This window comes from Protomyctophum bolini, assembly GCF_963924005.1.
Source record: "Protomyctophum bolini genome assembly, chromosome: 13".
Taxonomy (NCBI): domain Eukaryota; kingdom Metazoa; phylum Chordata; class Actinopteri; order Myctophiformes; family Myctophidae; genus Protomyctophum; species Protomyctophum bolini.
In genome coordinates, this window is record NC_137874.1 from 5223727 (window position 1) to 5242193 (window position 18467).

General features: G+C 40.3%; 3 protein-coding genes across 7 annotated transcripts; 2 read left to right on the forward strand and 1 right to left on the reverse strand.

The window, feature by feature from the left end:
- The first annotated feature begins 112 nt into the window (after positions 1-112).
- LOC308327431 (dicarboxylate carrier UCP2-like) lies at positions 113-9415 on the forward strand. Of its 3 annotated transcripts, none has more exons than XM_080780894.1 (8): positions 113-241; positions 439-581; positions 4476-4673; positions 5541-5748; positions 6832-7029; positions 7156-7257; positions 7721-7901; positions 8147-9415. In XM_080780894.1, exons 3-8 carry the CDS (start codon positions 4548-4550, stop codon positions 8259-8261), a joined length of 930 nt encoding a protein of 309 aa, XP_080637020.1. In that variant the 5' UTR covers positions 113-241; positions 439-581; positions 4476-4547; the 3' UTR covers positions 8262-9415. The 3 variants fall into 3 exon arrangements, with proteins under 3 accessions (XP_080637020.1, XP_080637022.1, XP_080637021.1); XM_080780896.1 differs by having other exon boundaries at positions 4546-4673; XM_080780895.1 differs by lacking the exon at positions 113-241 and having other exon boundaries at positions 320-581.
- Positions 9416-10643: 1228 nt separating this feature from the next.
- On the forward strand, positions 10644-14968 carry LOC308327429 (dicarboxylate carrier UCP2-like). Of its 3 annotated transcripts, none has more exons than XM_080780889.1 (8): positions 10644-10694; positions 10851-10994; positions 11434-11643; positions 11974-12190; positions 13242-13439; positions 13555-13656; positions 13896-14076; positions 14210-14968. In XM_080780889.1, the coding sequence occupies exons 3-8, from the start codon at positions 11518-11520 to the stop codon at positions 14322-14324; spliced, it is 939 nt and encodes a 312-aa protein (XP_080637015.1). In that variant the 5' UTR covers positions 10644-10694; positions 10851-10994; positions 11434-11517; the 3' UTR covers positions 14325-14968. The 3 variants fall into 3 exon arrangements, with proteins under 3 accessions (XP_080637015.1, XP_080637017.1, XP_080637016.1); XM_080780891.1 differs by having other exon boundaries at positions 11447-11643; XM_080780890.1 differs by having other exon boundaries at positions 10651-10674.
- A 134-nt stretch (positions 14969-15102) lies between these two features.
- dnajb13 (DnaJ heat shock protein family (Hsp40) member B13) lies at positions 15103-18242 on the reverse strand (the record flags this gene model as incomplete). Its single annotated transcript, XM_080780888.1, has 8 exons — positions 15103-15731; positions 15931-16007; positions 16418-16531; positions 16895-17008; positions 17323-17489; positions 17588-17752; positions 17962-18065; positions 18175-18242. The coding sequence occupies 8 exons, from the start codon at positions 18240-18242 to the stop codon at positions 15578-15580; spliced, it is 963 nt and encodes a 320-aa protein (XP_080637014.1). The 3' UTR covers positions 15103-15577.
- Positions 18243-18467: the final 225 nt, after the last annotated feature.

Sequence of the window (18467 nt, forward strand, 5' to 3'; positions counted from 1 at the left end):
CCTGGCGGTGTCCTGTAACGTGATATAATAAACATAGCAGGAGCACTCTGTGTGACCAACTTCTCATGCTTATATATGGCATGGATCTGAGGTACCTGCTGCATAAATTGAGGAGCTCCTTCAGTGTTACAACTGTAGCCATACAACAAGGACTACAGACAACTAGGAAGGATTTATCAAGGATATATGTCTGTGTCATATTATACTGGATAATACTTTCCCATGGAATAACTTTAATAAGGTAAAAACTTCTATTTCAATTAAGTTTAGCTTTAGTTGTGACTTAGTGATGTAATGCATGTATGGGGGTACAACTGTATATAGGCATATCAATACTGTATAATGTTATTGTAATACATGAGCCTTGCTTAATTACAAGTATGACACAGTCAACCACAGTCAATCAATTCAGTGATGAATGTGGTTTCATTTCAACAGGGACTTAATTGTATGCTGCTTTGCTTAGTTGGAGATCAGTTTATGGCCAAGACATCTCAAGAGAGTATCAGACTTGCAAAGAGAAAGAGAAAGGTTTACCACAGGGAACAACTTGAATAATTCTTCTTTGCCTTCACGCACAGGTATGTACTTTTTTTTATATATCACCCATTCTTGAGATAAGGGACAAAACTTTTTTCAAACTGGATTTTTTTTTTTTTAAGATACATTCAAATCAAATAGATGTATTTGTAGACACAGGTCTCAACTACCAATCTTGAGAAGGAACAGGTTTTTCGCATAACATTTCTTTCTAAAATGGGACATTTATGCACTTAATACCTGATTCATGTCAACTCCGTCAGACACACTAAAATCCCTTTTAATTGAATTTTATCATTTCAACAATAATATAAAGTCCTCAGTTATCTTATAATGGCTTTCAGTAATCAAGTTAAGTAATACAAATCTTTTAATATTATTTTGTTCCAATATCACACTATTATGAAATATCCAATTTCTCAAAACCGTCATTTCAACCTTTATTTTCAATATTATAACATGAAAACCATGTAAAAAAAAAAAAAATCATCATTACGTATCATTTCAGTTGGTGTTTCAATACATAAGCACAAAAGATTTGACAGCGAATTTTCTATTTCTTTGGAAATTAACAAAAACATCACGGGACGAACGTCTGACGGAGTTGACGAACATCTGACGGAGTTGACAAGTTTAACTGATTTAGGTTCTAGACCACCTAGGATCTTGATTCTGGTGACTAATCCCACATTTTCAAGGATGAGGAATACAGTGGTACTATTTAGATTTGCCCTGTGAACATGGCAGCCATTTTTCAAAATGGCCGCCAACTTTCTGTTATTTCCCAATAACTCAAGTTCTACACCACCTAGGATCTTGATTCTGGTGACTAATCATACATTTTCAAGGATGTGGGATACATTGGTACTATTTAGATTTGTCCTGTGACCATGGTAGACATTTTTCAAAATGGCCGCCAACTTTCTGTTATTTCCCAATAACTCAAGTTCTACACCACCTAGGATCTTGATTCTGGTGACTAATCATACATTTTCAAGGGTGAGGAATACAGTTGTACTATTTAGATTTATCCTGTGACCATGGATGGTAGACATTTTCAAAAATGGTGGACCTGCTATTATTTTACCAATTTACTCAGGGAATATTATCAGAATAATATAAAATCTGTGAATACATTTCTTACCAAGAATTTTCTTCACCAATGTTTGTAAAGGTGTCTACTAACATATCCCACATTGGTTTCTATTTGACCACCCTAGGGGCATGTTTGACAGCTGCTGAAAGTTGGGTACCATCAACAACCAATATAAGGCTAAATGTTCTAAATTTCATTATGCTTTAAGTAGCATGTGGCATGTCAAACTAGGGGCTTTTCATGATTCTGGATCCATTCCAAGCATTAGTTTTGCACAAAAAACACTACGTTGGCTAAAAACGGCCATAGCCATCATCACAGATGTGATGAGGTCAGCACATGTCGGCACATTTGGGCAAGTGGCTATGGCCAAACTAGGGGGTCTATGGCCAAACTAGGGGTCAAACTCCTTGGGCTAAATTCGGTGAGGTGAACAGTGAGCAGTGAACAGTGAGCGAAAGACTGAAGACAGAAGATTTGGCTTCAGGACCATCAGGCAGGATGTGCAGACACTGAAGGCATCAGTGTCTTTCTCTGTGTCCCCAGAATGTCAACCAAAGCAATGTTACCAAATCAAAGGAGCCTTCACCTCATGTCACCTGGGGCTGGGTGAGCAATCGTATCCTGTATCTAAACTCACAACTAAATACAGACACTTGGCCAGACTGCCGTTTGAAAGGGTCAAACCCCTCATCCTGATTGGGGAAGACCACCCCACCTAATCACACCAACCGAACAAGTGAGGTTGGGGCCTCCAGGGGGGCCAGCAGCCATCTGCACAAGACTGGGCTGGACCCTGCAGGAAAGCAATCTCCAGCCAAGACAATGTAAGTTGACTATAACAGAGCCCCAGAACACAGAGCTCAGGAGAAGGATGGAGAAACACTGGCAGGAGGCCACCAAGATACAATGCCCCAGAGACCCAGAGTGTGCCACCACTGGCAGTAAGGAGATCAACTGCTGCAGCAAAGATGTCATGAAAGGCAAGTCTCCACCAAAAAAAACCCTGAACCTAATCGGGGTGTCAAGAGACCAAAGTTTCTCCCCCACAGTTCCCTGCAGTGGCCAGTGAAGTAAAACTGTGCATCTGTACCTGAAAGGGGCAAGTCAAAGGCCAGAAAGCCCACCTCCTTTTAATGTCCTGTCAGTAGAAACTCAACCTGCACCTGAAATAAGCCCTTACCTCTCCCAGAGAAAGTTCATCCTTGAAAATGTAATGATTAGTCGCCATGCAGAATCAAGATCCTTGGTGGTCTAAAACTTGAGTTATTGGTAAAATAACAGCAGGTTGGTGGTCATTTTGAAAAACAATGGCTGCCATGGTCACAGGACAAATCTAAATAGTACCACTGTATTTCTCATCTTTTAAAATGTATGATTAGTCGCCAAAATCAAGATCCTAGGTGGTCTAAAACTTGAGTTATTGTAAAATAACAGCAGGTGGCGGCCATTTTGAAAGAAAAAAGGCTGCTATGGTCACAGGACAAATCTAAACATTACCAATGTACCCCACATCCTTGAAAATGTATGATTAGTCACCAGAATCAAGATCCTAGGTGGTGTAGAACTTGAGTTATTGTAAAATAACAGCAGGTGGCGGCCATTTTGAAAAATGGCTGCCATGGTCACTGCAGGGAAAGGTCTAAATTGTACCACTGTATCCCTCATCCTTGAAAATGAGGTCTTAGTCACCAGAATCAAGATCCTAGGTGGTGTAGAACTTGAGTTATTGTAAAATAACATCAGGTGGCGGCTCTTTTGTAATATGGCTGCCATGGTCACCACGAGACAAATCTGTGATGGCCCCATAGCCAAAAATGTTCCTTAAGGCATGCTCTAACTGTGTGCCAAATTAGAATACTGCCCATTATTCAAAAACAATAATTTTATTGTTTTAGGAACACTTTTGTCAACTCCGTCAGATACACGTCAACTCCGTCAGACACAAAATCTGACGGAGTTGACGTCTGACGGAGTTGACAAAATGGCATTTGTTTTCATCTTAACCCTCTTTAGTACAATGTAGCCATTTTGTTTTTGCTTAATTTTGTTAGCTAAACCTAACCCCTAAACTAAAATAATAAACATTATTTTGGAATTCTTAACAAAGATCATAAAAATGTGCAGACGGAGTTGACATGTAAAAGCTGTGACCACATTGTTATCAACATTGTTTGTTTAAAATATCAAACAATTGAATGCTTGTCAGACCAGGTACTCCACTGTTGCAACAAATATAAATGGGACTTGGAAAAGGAGTCTTCAGGCTAAATCTGTCGACAATATTTTCTGATTAATTTAAGACTTTTTAAAAAACCTGACGGAGTTGACGGAGACGTGGGACGAACATTTGATATGAGATATTTAATAGAAAATATAGATTAAAATTAACTGTGTATATTATTTGCTATGTTGTTGACAATCTACTTTAATTTAGTATGTATATTTATGTGATTGTGACAGTATTAGACACTTTTTTGGCAGTTTGAAATTGTGGCCACTTGCTGGGGACAGGCTAAATACAGGCCTTTTTGGGTACAGGGCCTGCTTTTAACTAATTCAGATGGAATATGAAAACAATTATAATGAAATTAAGGGCATAATAATACACAACTGTATTACACTTAACTTTGCAAGTGCTTTTATTTTTATGAATTAATTTATTTTTTACATAAAATAAGGCTCTTATGTGTGGGACATGTTTTTTCCACTTTTGTCCCTCATCTCAAGAATGAGTGATATATGTATAGCGATAAACTATAACAATAAACTAACTATGGGTTGAGCTTCTGTTCTCTCTTTGTCATGTCTGTATTTATGAGATGATTACTCGCCTTAGGGCAAAAACACACCTTTAGTTAACCCAAATCCTGTGAACATCCCATCAATCCCAACATTTTCCAACGCAGCAATGGTTGGCATAAACGCTACAGACCTGGCACCTTCAACCGCCACCAAGTTCTTTGGCGCAGGCACTGCAGGCTGCTTGGCTGATCTTGTCACCTTTCCCCTGGATACTGCTAAAGTCAGACTACAGGTTAGATGCACTATTAAGAACTCATTCTTAGTCTATTTTCTAAGCATGGTTTATGTTCGGTTTTTCCACATAAGCAATTAAGAAAAGCATTGAATGGGACTGTACGGACTGTATGGACTTTTTAAGCATGGTTTATGTTCGGTTTTCCCACATAAAGCAATTAAGAAAAGCATTGAATGGGACTGTACGGACTGTATGGACTTTTTAAGCATAGTTTATGTTCGGTTTTCCCACATAAAGCAATTAAGAAAAGCATTGAATGGGACTGTACGGACTGTATGGACTTTTTAAGCATGGTTTATGTTCGGTTTTCCCCACATAAGCAATTAAGAAAAGCATTGAATGGACTGTACGGACTGTATGGACTTTTTAAGCATGGTTTATGTTCGGTTTTCCCACATAAGCAATTAAGAAAAGCATCGAATGGGACTGTACGGACTGTATGGACTTTTTAAGCATGGTTTATGTTCGGTTTTCCCCACATAAGCAATTAAGAAAAGCATTGAATGGGACTGTACGGACTGTATGGACTTTTTAAGCATGGTTTATGTTCGGTTTTCCCACATAAAGCAATTAAGAAAAGCATTGAATGGGACTGTACGGACTGTATGGACTTTTTAAGCATGGTTTATGTTCGGTTTTCCCACATAAGCAATTAAGAAAAGCATTGAATGGGACTGTACGGACTGTATGGACTTTTTAAGCATGGTTTATGTTCGGTTTTCCCCACATAAGCAATTAAGAAAAGCATTGAATGGACTGTACAATATCTCTTTCTTTAGTCTATTAAAAATAAAAACCATATTATTCTCCAGACAACATTAGTTTGTTGCTCAGCATCATACTGTATCATTCTATATTTCCCAGATCCAAGATGTATCTCAAACAGTGCAAGGGACCAATGCGATAAAGTACCGGGGCGTTTTTGGTACCCTCACCACCATTGTGCGAACAGAAGGACCCAGTGGCCTTTACAATGGCCTGGTGGCAGGACTCCAGAGGCAGATGACCTTTGCCTCTGTCCGAATCGGTCTCTATGACTCCATGAAGCAGTTCTACACTCGAGGCTCAGAGAGTGAGTTTCTATCTCTATACGCACCTGACTAGTATGATTGGGCCTCATGCGCCAATAAGTTCCTAACTTTTCCTCTTACATTTCTTCCTAAGTGAATTCCTAATGGGGTTGGTATCATGGTATAGGTGCTTGCCTTCAAACTCAACTGGTCTGTTTGGGTTGGATTGGAATTCTCCAGGCCTGTTGTCCTCAAATATTTTCATGTCAAGAACCCCCAAATTTTAAATAAATGTATTCTGCAGACCCCCACCTGAAATTGTTTTCTGCTAGGGAAGAATATTTATATAATAGATTGGCTATTTTCAAAGTATAAAATGGGTTAAAGTGGTAAAATGTTCCATATTTTGCTGTGGACTACCTTGAACTTCCTCAAGGACTACTTGAGGTCCTCAGACCAAACTTTGAGCATCATGCAGAGGGCGCTGTTTTTCCTTTATGTTTGTTTATGATTGCTCTTAAGAACAAAAAAGGCCTGACTCAAACGTGCACAACAGATTGATGTATAGCTGATGCATGAGACTTATTGACTGATGCAAGCTCGCAATTCATTTTCAATGGGAGTCACATGGTTTGACACAACATTTGTGTTGTATGAGGGGGTGGGGGCCAGTCGAAACACAGCCGAAAGCCATACAACACAAATGTTGTGACAAACCATGTGACTTCCATTGGAAATGCAAATTTGGGGCAAGATGTAAACAAACCCTTTCCTACATCTAGCATGCATCAATGTTGTATGCTAGATGCGAAGGTGTGAGTCAGGCCTTAGGACCGAACCTCAAATGACGTCACATTGCAGGCTTAACAGAGCCGAACCGACTTTTATTCGGCTCTAAAATAGGAGTATGAATCGGCCCTTAGAGTGCTCCACAGTGTGCTTAGATTCTGTTCTTACCTACGAACAAATCACAGCTAAGAAAACATTGAGGGATCCCAAAACCTTCTTAAAAACTTCCTAAGTGGGTCTAAGAACAAAATGTCCTCTTAAGAACTTCTTAAGAACGGTTGGCGCGCATGAGGCCCATTGTGTTGACCCACGATTCACTGTGACTCATCATCATACATCCTTAAACTCCTCTTCAGATACTGGGATCGTGGTCCGGCTCATGGCAGGCGGTACCACAGGAGCCTTGGCTGTGGTTTTTGCTCAGCCCACGGATGTGGTGAAAGTACGTTTCCAAGCCCAGGCTTGCCTGATTGGTGGTGAGAAAAGATACAGTGGCACCATGGACGCTTACCGGACAATTGCCCGTGAGGAGGGAGTGCGGGGCCTTTGGAGAGGTACCAGTCATCTTAAATCAAGACGTCTATATTCCATGATTTTAAATTGCCATACGTTGCTGATATCATAGTTTCATTGTCTTCGTGGTTCCTGAATGCCTGATCCTGTCACCTTCTGCTCTATAGGTTGCATACCAAACATAACACGTAACGCCATTGTGAATTGTTCAGAGTTGGTAACCTATGACATCTTCAAGGAGCTCATCCTGAAGTATGACCTCATGACAGGTGAGACAGATCAGAAGATAGCGAGTGCATTTTCCGGCAACGGCACCTGCAGCCGCGGAACACACGCGGCAGGCGACAGTGTTTCTCGGCGGCATCAGTCCGACACTCTACCCCAAACCCTTACCCTAACCCTCCTAACCGCAAGCACGACGCAACGCATGTCGGACCAACGCACTGCCTTCAGAAGCGAGCGGCAGTCAAGGGTCATCATAATCCCCCCCCAGTTTCCGCGGCAGATTCTGCCCCTTCTCCCGGCAGCGCCCCGGCTGTTACCGACAGTTACCGGCAGTTTACCGGCAGTGCCGAACGGACCGAGATGGAGCGTCCAGGCCGCTGCGTCTGATTGCCGTTGTCGGAGAATGCACTCGCTGCTTCTGGGAGAGACAGCCTATACAAAGGTAGCCTATACAGTAATGTAAAGGTTGGTGTTATTAAATGTGTCATTGTCTATATTTTCCCGCAGATAACGTGCCGTGTCACTTCACGGCTGCCTTCATAGCGGGGTTCTGTACAACAATTGTGGCTTCCCCGGTGGATGTAGTCAAAACACGTTACATGAACTCGGGCTCAGGCCAGTACAGCAGTGCCATACATTGTACAGTCACAATGCTGACAAAGGAGGGACTCACAGCTTTCTATAAGGGGTAAATACATCACCATCACTGTTGTACAGTACGACACAGTAAATTGTGAGTGTTTATTTAATTACAAGAGTGTACAAATGGAAGCAAATCTTTTGGTTCCACTTGTACACTCTCAGAATGATATACCCCAAATTCAATGATTTACACTAGTGTAAATAAACACTCAGGATGATGTGTATTAGCCTAGTATTGCATATATTAGAATTGAAATGTACACTTCTTCACTTGTATTTTGTCTGCTTCAGGTTCATACCATCGTTCCTGCGACTGGGGTCTTGGAACATTGTGATGTTTGTGTCATATGAACAGATTAAGCGAGGGATGACCAGAGCACAGCAGTCCTGGGAGTCTCCATTCTGACCTCATCCGTCGGTGTAATTATACATTTCTCAGACAGAGCTCTGCAGGCATGGATGCCAACTCGAACTCTGGAGGCTACTCCGTTGTGTGAAGTCGTGCTGTTCGACAAACATGACTTGTGAAGACCACATTTCACTGCAGCACAGTCATTATAGTGACACCAGAGCTTCATGAATGAATGCAAATCCTATTATGGGATTTCAGATGCAAATGTATTGAATACAGGTGTGATTTCAGTCCTTTCAGTCAGCCTGGACACGTCACTCTGTATGGCAATGAACATAATAGCTGCTTCACACCTAAGCCTGTTTGGCAAGGAGGACTAAAAGCATCGCTGACTGTTTTTGGAGTCTTGGCCCTCTGTCAACTTACATGCAAAATGAGAGGTTATGTCCTCCATGCTGTTCAGATGACATCTGAATGACACCTTTGAAACGTGCTGCAGTTGGAGGATTTTAGGCACCTTCTCCACTTATATGGGCCTCAAAATTGTTCATGTAGTTGGTGAAAAGATTATTTCATGACCAGGTGGCAGCACAGAGGCAGAGGTCATAATTATAAAGAGTTCATATATCTATGCTATACGCTCATCATTGTGGACCGTTTAGCATTGATTCGTGAACATGAGCCTATATAATAAAAGGGCGGATTTTGTCAGCCGATGTGTCAGCTAGCGACAGGGTGGTGCGATGGAGTAAATTAGAGACAAATCCTGGATCTGCTCCACTGATAGTGAAGGTGGACAATATTGTGTCAATGAAGTCTGTAACTTTATGAGGATAATGCCAATGTATTATTCAGAAAAAACATTTTGTCTAAAAGTTCAAACTATGACATTCTGAAGATGCCACAGGTTAGAACCACATTTGCTGTGTTTATGAATCAAAATATTGATTGAAGTGGTTGAACATTTTAACTATTAACTGACAGAATTGCACTGTACGGAGTGGGGTATATATTGATTTAATGACCACATTTTGACTGTAAAATGTTTACATTTTTTATGGTGTACTGTAAATAAGTAGGTTTATATCCATTCATGTCACTGTTTACAGAGCTGTTTGCTCAATATTGTGTAAGTATGGCTAATAATGGCTTATTGCTGGCAATAAGACAAACAAATATGTATAACCCAATAAAGCTTTAAATTGTGATTTATATTGTGTGGTACAACTTGTTTGCATCTCATCTTAACCTACAGTACCTTATTTGGATTGTAGTATTACTAAATATCAAGATCAATAGTAATAACATTGCTTTTGTCACTGAAGCAGTAGATGAGATTACTTGATGAAATATTGGAAAGCTATTTTCAGAAACAACTATTGGGAGTGAATATACCTTTACAATACATTCAATATCCATATTTATCTAGTACATAATTATCTGTGTTTATTTAGCATTCTTGTGGCAGAGTGTCGGTAACAATGTAACTAGAAAAGACATTGTGCTGTTTCTGAACATATGGATCTACTTGTAGGAGGTGGAGTGGGGCGTACATTTTGGGGGTGGGGCCTTCATGGTTTCTCATCATGACTCAGCAACAACAAGCACAACAAGTACATTATGTAATGTTCTGTCCAGACAAAGCACTACAAGCATTACAAAACTGTAACTCAATATTGATTGATTGGTTGTGTTCCAACTCAAGTGGATGACACCAGTTTACACCACAACTGAAGACAGAGGTGAACAATATAGTTATTATAGTCATAGTGCTAGGTGAAGATAGCCTTAAGACAGATAAATGACTTATGATGTGCTTTAGGAAGTGGGATTGTTCAGAATTAGTACCATTGTTTTCATTGTAATTGCATTGTCTTTCTCTATGCAGCTAATCTTACTTCAGTCTGTCTATAGTTCATGAAAAATCTTATATAACGGCATATTAATTTAGCTCACATACTGAGAATGTCCAGAATGTTGTCAGGGCCTTTACTAGATTGTATTCTATTTCTAATCATCTGAGAACTATGAATAGATGACTTGTGACTGCCATAAACACTGCTGGGGAGGTCTATTTTCACCAGAGCAGGATTGATTAAGAAGGTAACATTATGAGGCAGACGTATAGGTTCGAATTTTAACTTTATAGTAACTTTATATTCTGTCCAATAGAGCCACCCACTTATATTATGAATGGATGAATAGATGAATGAACGAGTCTTGTATTATGTTTCAGTGATGTGCATTCTATTGTTTGGGGTGTTGCTGTCAGACACATGCATTGCATATCATCTTCAGGTGTCTGTGCAAATGAGGCCTCACAAGCAATTATGCCAGAGAGTACAAAACAAAGAACACAGCTGCCTTGCTGTGATGTAACGACGTGGTACTGGAGGTATAAAAGGCAGCAGCTTTCTCTTCTTCTCCCTCAGACCAGCGTTAACTTCCACCGGCAGCATCGGCTCAGGTTTATACACAGTTATTTATGTAAGACATTTGTTTCTCGTTAAAACATTTTAGCCAATTGAATAACCTCCAAGATTCATGGGGAAAAAAACGTTTGAAAGTGATGTCGGCATATTGTCGCTATTAATCATGTTTAGCCAAGATGCCCCTTTTAAACATATTTCTCTGTTTTTCTAGAATTTGGAGTATGTTTTTTAGGAGTATACCTTTTGTACGGTTTTCTATGGACATACAAGAAAACCAATTCAAAGCTGATGGTAAATTCAGCCAGAGGGACACCTTTAGAGAATCTTGATCTCGCACTGATGATTATCATTCAAGGTAAGACTTTTGTAAAACAAAAATGTTCATGTTTTTATATACAAATAGTTAAAGCTCTATTTTCAGATTTTTCTCAGATCACTGCTTATGGAGGGTCTCCCATCTCTCCAGCTTTTTAGTAAACATAAACCTTTGTTCCAAATTTTCAGGTCGGATGCTAATTTCATCCGATCAAGAGAGAGAGAACCCATTTTATCAGCTCCAATTTTATAGTGTTCAAATTTATCCTGCTCATTCCACCAGTGGAAGCTCTGCTGTGACTGTCCCAGGCTTGACAGTCATATATATAGAGGAGGAAAAAAGGCTATGACATTTTTCTTTGACTGGTTTGAAACCAATGTACGGGGCAGGTATAGCCAGAACAAGTAAACGAGGATCCGCCCAGTGTTATGTGATAATGTGACGTATACGGTCTCAATTGTTCTTCTTTTGACTTCAGATTTAATTCCCAGCCGATCATCTCCATTCCACACAAGGAACAACAACCGTCACATTTGAAGACATCTTGTTCAGTTTGTAAAAAATGGTTGGATTCAAAGCTGCGGATGTTCCTCCAACGACAGCCGTGAAGTTTCTGGGAGCTGGAACAGCAGCCTGCATCGCTGACCTGTTCACCTTTCCTCTGGACACCGCCAAAGTGCGGCTCCAGGTAAGCTAATGAAGTTTGGCCTAAATATACAGTAGAATGTTGGGTTGCTGGGTGCTATACACTTGTGGGTATGTATATGATAACTATACCCAATTGTGCATCTTTACATAAATGCTTCAATAAAAAGTGATTGGTGAATATACTCAAAATCTTAATATTGTTTTCTGTTGTCTGCCTCAAACCTATAAAAGAGTGATCATGCACTAGAACTAGCTGTTTCTGGAGATCTGAAAACCTGCACATGGCCCCTCCTGACAATCTATACTCTTAACCCAACATGCTTCTGTTGACGTTGTGCTTTAATGTTTTATGACCATTTAACCTGCACAGCTTCAGGGGGAGAGTGGAAGCTCCTCGGCTGCAGGAAAGGCTCCAGAAATGAGGTATCGGGGTGTGGTCGGCACCATCACCACAATGATCCGTACAGAGGGACCCAGGAGCCTTTACAATGGCCTGGTGGCTGGCCTCCAGAGACAGATGACCTTTGCCTCTGTGCGCATTGGACTTTATGACTCTGCAAAACAGTTCTATAACAAAGGTTCCAACAGTGAGTATACATATCCCATTTCATCTTTGTTACTCCAGTTAGATCTGAATTGTTTTGCAAAAACCGGCTTCCTGGTGGCAATATGACAGGCCAATTGATCGGTGTGGAGATTAGCGGTTCACAGACAGACATATGGACGAACAGATGAACAGGGGGGCAAAACATAGTCTCATAGCCATGCCTTCGGCCTGGCGGAGACAATTAAACTTAAGCCATTTAAAAAATAGCAATAATAACTGATGTGTTGTGAGCATGTTGGCTACAATAGCTCTACTATTTTCCCTGCTTTTGAAAAGTTTTTTAATATAAAACCGCAGTATCAAGAGCAGCGCCAGCAGGCTAAGGAATAGTTTCCACCCGACAGCCATCAGGCTGCTGAAGCATTGCATGAGTCGGGCCATCAGGTCACTGAGCAAGGCGTAAGTCTTGCTCGGGGCCTGATGGCAATTAAGCGATGCCTTGCTCGGTGGCCTGATGACAGGCAATGCTGACAGGCTGACCTTTAGACCTTTTTGTTGCTCTTCCTGATACACTGTGGATTATACCAGGGACCAGTTGACTTGGAGTTTAGCTCTTCTTGAACCACCCGCGGACTATACGCACGTTGAACAATGTTGCACCTTGAATATTATAGTCCTGAACCTGAAAATGTCCTTGCACCTTATATATATTGCAGCACACAGCGGCTGCTATGCTCATGCACCTTATCTCAGGTATATGTTTGTTTTCTTTCTTGTGGGAAAGAGACCCTTATTTGTGTTTTTAGTGTAAATAAGATACACTACACGTCTGTGGCGTTTGTAATTTAGCTAAAAGAGACCCTACGAGTGTGCTTTGTGCGTTTTCTTATTTATCTTCTTGTCTTCATCTCCCCCCCTCTTCTTCCCTCTCTTTGTTTATATACTGTATATAACACGATGGGAACTACTGTATGCACAAAAAACGAATTTCACAAATTTTCTCATTGTAAAATTGTTGATACTGTGACAATAAAGACGATTCTGATTCTGATTATAAATATAATAATATATCTATAAAATGTTTTCTTCAGATGTAAGCATTGGAAGTCGGCTGCTGGCAGGATGCACCACTGGGGCTATGGCGGTGGCTTTTGCTCAGCCCACAGACGTAGTGAAGGTTCGCTTCCAGGCACAGGCCAGGTCTTCTGGTCTTGGCAGACGCTATAATGGCACTATTCATGCCTACAAGACCATCGCTAAGGAAGAAGGCATCCGTGGCTTGTGGAGAGGTAGCTTAGTTAATTGCACTATACTCACTGTATGTATAAGCATTTGGTGTATTCAGTACTGTATGCATTGTATTATTATAGTTATTAATATGTTCTACCTTTTCTGTGCTTTCAGGTACTGGTCCAAACATCGCACGGAATGCAATTGTTAATTGCACTGAATTGGTGACATATGACTACATTAAGGATACACTTATCAAGTCCACTGCTATGACAGGTGAGACAAAGAACAATACAATTACAAATATTGTAGCCTAGTTTCCTTCTGTCATTATGGAGTCCAAAGACCAATCTTTTTGTAATGATAATTAGGATTGAAATGGAACCTTACAGATCTGTAGCTCAGAGAGTGTACGAGGGTCTATTTGATTCCATTTGTACACTACAATGCGATGCACTACAAGGATTGAGAATGAAACTCTAGACATTTTTTACAACTTTTACTCCTCTATACAGATACTCTGCCCTGCCATTTGGTATCTGCTTTCGGCGCGGGCCTGTGCACCACCGTGATCGCGTCTCCAGTTGACGTGGTCAAGACACGATTCATGAACTCTGCTCTTGGCCAGTACAGTGGCGTCCTCAGCTGTGCCATATCCATGGCCACGAGAGAGGGACCTTTTGCCTTTTATAAGGGGTAAGCGATGTCCTGCTATAGATGTACACAAAATAAAAATAAATATATGGGAGTATAGGGATTAAGTGGTACATTTGTCAATGTCGAATGGCTCAATCTAACCTCACGCCTTTCCCTGACCGCGTTCATTCAGGTTCATGCCATCCTTCCTGCGCCTGGGCTCTTGGAACGTGGTAATGTTTGTCACATATGAGCAGCTGAAGCGGGCCATGATGATGGCGCAACACAAATACTCAACTCCACTATAACAGCTGCTGCTGAGTCCTGCCTATGAGTCGGTCGGTAACAAGACAACTCACCCCGTTTCTGTTTTTCCTCCCAGAATTTCCCCCAGTGAGGGGTGGGAGAGGCTGGACAGCAGACGGCGGGACTTTGAATTTCTCTAACTATAAACTTTCATGACAGCAAAAGTACAAATATAATTTATGAAAAGCTACTACAGTGAAGTCTGTTCACAGAAGTTGTTGTAGCATATGTGGGGATTATCTGACGAGGTACCATTTGAGTGGGCAAAAACTTACATAATACTAAATTGTTTATAGGGTCAATATAAGTAAAATAATATAGCCTTTCCACAGGAGTATCTTTTTATATTTTTCCAAAAAGAATACAAACAGCCAATAGCATATTACAAAGTTATCCCCCTCACTGGTGAAAATTCCGGGAGGAAAAACAGACAAGCACCGGGGTGAGTTGTCCAGTATTCAGTCAGTCTACCATACTGGATTCTACCATACTGGGGATGTGTTGTTGTTTACAGTTTTTCACTCTCAGTCCCATGCATGTGTGACAAAAGCTCTGCAATAAATTGTGTCAAAACGTAATTTTATTTTAAAATCTAAAGAGTTATGACCAGATGGCAACACTTAATATAAAGTGAAGCTGTACTCAATTCAGACTCTGTTGTATTATGTGTCACGTGACAAAAATAGCAGATCTACTACTAACTGCGAGCTGGTACAGTACATCTGCTATTTTTGATGTGATATGCCATATAAATCAAGCCAGTCATAAACTACTGTATCATGAACTACACTACCGTAGCGGTTGTTTGTTTAACAGACCTTTTTCAAAGGGGGCCATACAAGAAAATATTAAAACAAACACCCAAGGGCAATCCTGACACAATGTACCTTTGGACAATAAAAAAAAGGCACATACATATGCATCCCATTTAAACAATTTTCCTTAACTATCATCATCAATATTAATAGCAATATCAACTCAGCCATTTTTCAGCCTTATAACCAGATGTGCAATGTACAAAAATTAAATAAAATAGCTTTTCTTTGACCCCTTCAGAATGAGACAACAATTAAGGATCAAGGAATCTTGACAAATGATACTCTGGGAAATGCCCAGTTTAATAAAAAAAAACTTGTAAACAATGTAAAAATGTCTCATATATACTGTTGGGCGGGACGTTAATAATACAATTCAGGTATGAAGACGTATTAAATTCGTCCCCGGTGCCGTAGCCTACTTTGGACACCCCCCTGGTTTAGGAAGCCAGAGCCTGTTTAATCACACGTTTCCTTTCAGCAGAGAGCTTCTGGGGGAATTGGGTGTCAAAGACAATGATTAGGTTGCCTCTTCTGGAAGGGTCCTGGGACAGCGGCATTCCTTCTCCAGTCACCACTTTATTGTACAGGGGGCTGGGTGAAAGGTGTGATAGACGAGAACTCATTCATTCCAGAATATTCACATAGAATGCATTATTTAAATGTGTGTCATTTCATTGACCTTGTGTGATTATGCCTATTATAGCAGCTCAAACAGTATTATTCTGGGATAATTACAAATAATATAACTGATCTGCAATATCAGCAGCATCCGTGATAGCAGAGCACTTACTGCACAATGTCATTGATAGGAATGTTGAGCAGCCTGCCATCTAGTGTCTCCACATCCACAGAGAAGCCAGTCAGAGCCTGCAGGAAATTGGAAACATGTAGAATAAAGCATATCGTTGCTGTCGGGTGGAAACCTTGTAAAACCGTTACCGATCCAAAGTAGTTATTATTTGTTCATTCACAACCTTTTGTAAATCATTTCCATTGGTTCAATATTCGTAAAACACACGTAACCATTTGTCTTTCACTATAGTTTCGAAGGTTTCCCAAAATAGCGATAATAGCAGACGTACTGGACCACTAGGCCAGCGGGCAGTTGGCACCCCAATAAAGAGTGAACTTGAGTATAAAATTAAGAATGACTAAGTAAGAAATACAGAAGTAAAAAGGAATAAGCGGATGAGATATAAGAGGAAAGCATGAGAAAAAGACTATTATCATTGCAGATGTACAATAGAAATGGTGTTGACCTTTCAAACCCGACTCACCATTTCTAGAGCGATCTGTGCCTTGTGCACCAGGTCATTCTTTTGTCTAACAAAGCAAGGATGACTCTTCTGTCGCACTATGAAGATGATGTCAGCAGGAATACTGTTTGGCCCCTGAAGGCAAAAGGTGACCATACATTTGCACTTTTACAAAAGTAAGCCTTTGGAAATAATTGTCTATGTTATATGGGCCTATAATTGGCCTGTGTGTTTTTTTTTAAAGCATCACTAAATGATTCAACTATGAAAATATCAAAAACACTATTTATGAAAATAATTATTATAAACACATCATTGATTTAATTCAATAATTGATTTCCTGACAGACAGACAGACAGACAGAGTGAATGAATTGTTAATACAATAATACACTTACCTCTAGCCGCACCAACATTACAATACTATACCAAACTGTTTGTTGATTATGCACATAGCAACAGAATGATGTAATATTAGTTTACATTTAACATACTGTACCTGGTCGCCCTCCTGGGGGAAAGTTATCCTTGTGCCTTCATTCCAGCCAGGCTTTACAACAATAGTCAATATCTTATCTCTGATGCTGGAGGTGTATCCATCGTCGTTCATTACCTGGGTCAAAGAAACAAGACATTATTGTATTATCGTTCCCCCGAACAAGGTTATTGTCCTTCGTCCATCTTTAAGTGCACAGGAGCTCTATATAGTTTGCATCATGGATCATCCAATCTACACAGTCAAATCCTGTGTTAATCTATGAGAGTGGCCAATTGTACACCAATGGGCACCGACTACATTAATGTGTATTAATTAAATGTTAAAGATAAAAACACAATAATGTCACAAGATGTATCTGTGTGTGTATATGTCACAAGCTGTATCTGAATTCGAGCCAGATAGAATAGTCGATAGTACATTGTCATTACCCTACGAGATATCTTAATCTTTTTTGTGCATCCATGGAAGAGGTCGTCCAGGGACAAGTGAAGGTCTCTCTCTATGGGAGGATCCTGTGTTTTCACTGCTCTGCCTCGGCCTCGCTGCACGCCATTCAATCTGACCGCCATCTCATCCACATCCTTTGAGTGGAAGTCTTACGATAACAGTACAATACTTTAAATTACTCTTTAAAATATCAATAGAAAAAACTGTACAATTGTTTGTTTAACTGGGTCAGAATGTTTCCTTCACCTGCAAATGGATTGTCACCTCCAAAGAACCGTTGGAAGGTTTTGGCTGGGTTCCCGTGATACACATATCCAGATGTCCATGAAGCACCTGCTGCTCCAAACTCTGGCGGGATGCCACCTTTTAGTCCCTCCTCTCCAAACTTGTCATAAATAGCTTTCTTGCTAGCTGGAAGAAAAAAAACGAGAAAAGGGGGAAAAAAAGGGGTCTATGTAATCCTGCGATAGGAGAATGTAAAGATTTAATAAATGAATGCCATCTTTTGTTAACTATATTTTGGTGGTCATTGTTTTTGACTCAATGTCTATGTTCCTTTCCTGTGATTACACGTTAGGCTATTGACTCTTAAAAGATCGTTCTCAATTTAATCTGCTTACGGTCGCTTAGGACATCATAGGCCTCAGCAAGTTGATTGAATTTCTCCAGGGCTCCAGGTGACTTGTTTGTGCTCGGATGATACTTCAGCGCCAAACGTCGATATCTAGCCAGATTGAGTGACAAAATGGTTAGAAATCATCATCATTAAGTGGTCATCTCAACATTTTACACACCCATATAAAACATCAACCTTTAAGGACATCTAAACTTACGATTGTTTGATAATTGCATCAGTCGCAGTTCTGTTTATTTCCAGTGTTACATAGTAATCCACTCCCATTATGAAATGATGCTTATTCTTGACAAATGGTAGCTAGACATATACTATCCTGTCTGGAAGCAGTTTGTTTTTGTTTCGTTTGGTTGCCATGGAGACACCAAAGAGAGCACATTACCAGTGTGGAACAGCAGTGGTCTATGGGTATTGTAGTGCATAAGTAGGCCTAAGCCACTACTGCAAGAGCCAGCTATGACATAATAGTTAATAATAGTCTATTTAAAAGTG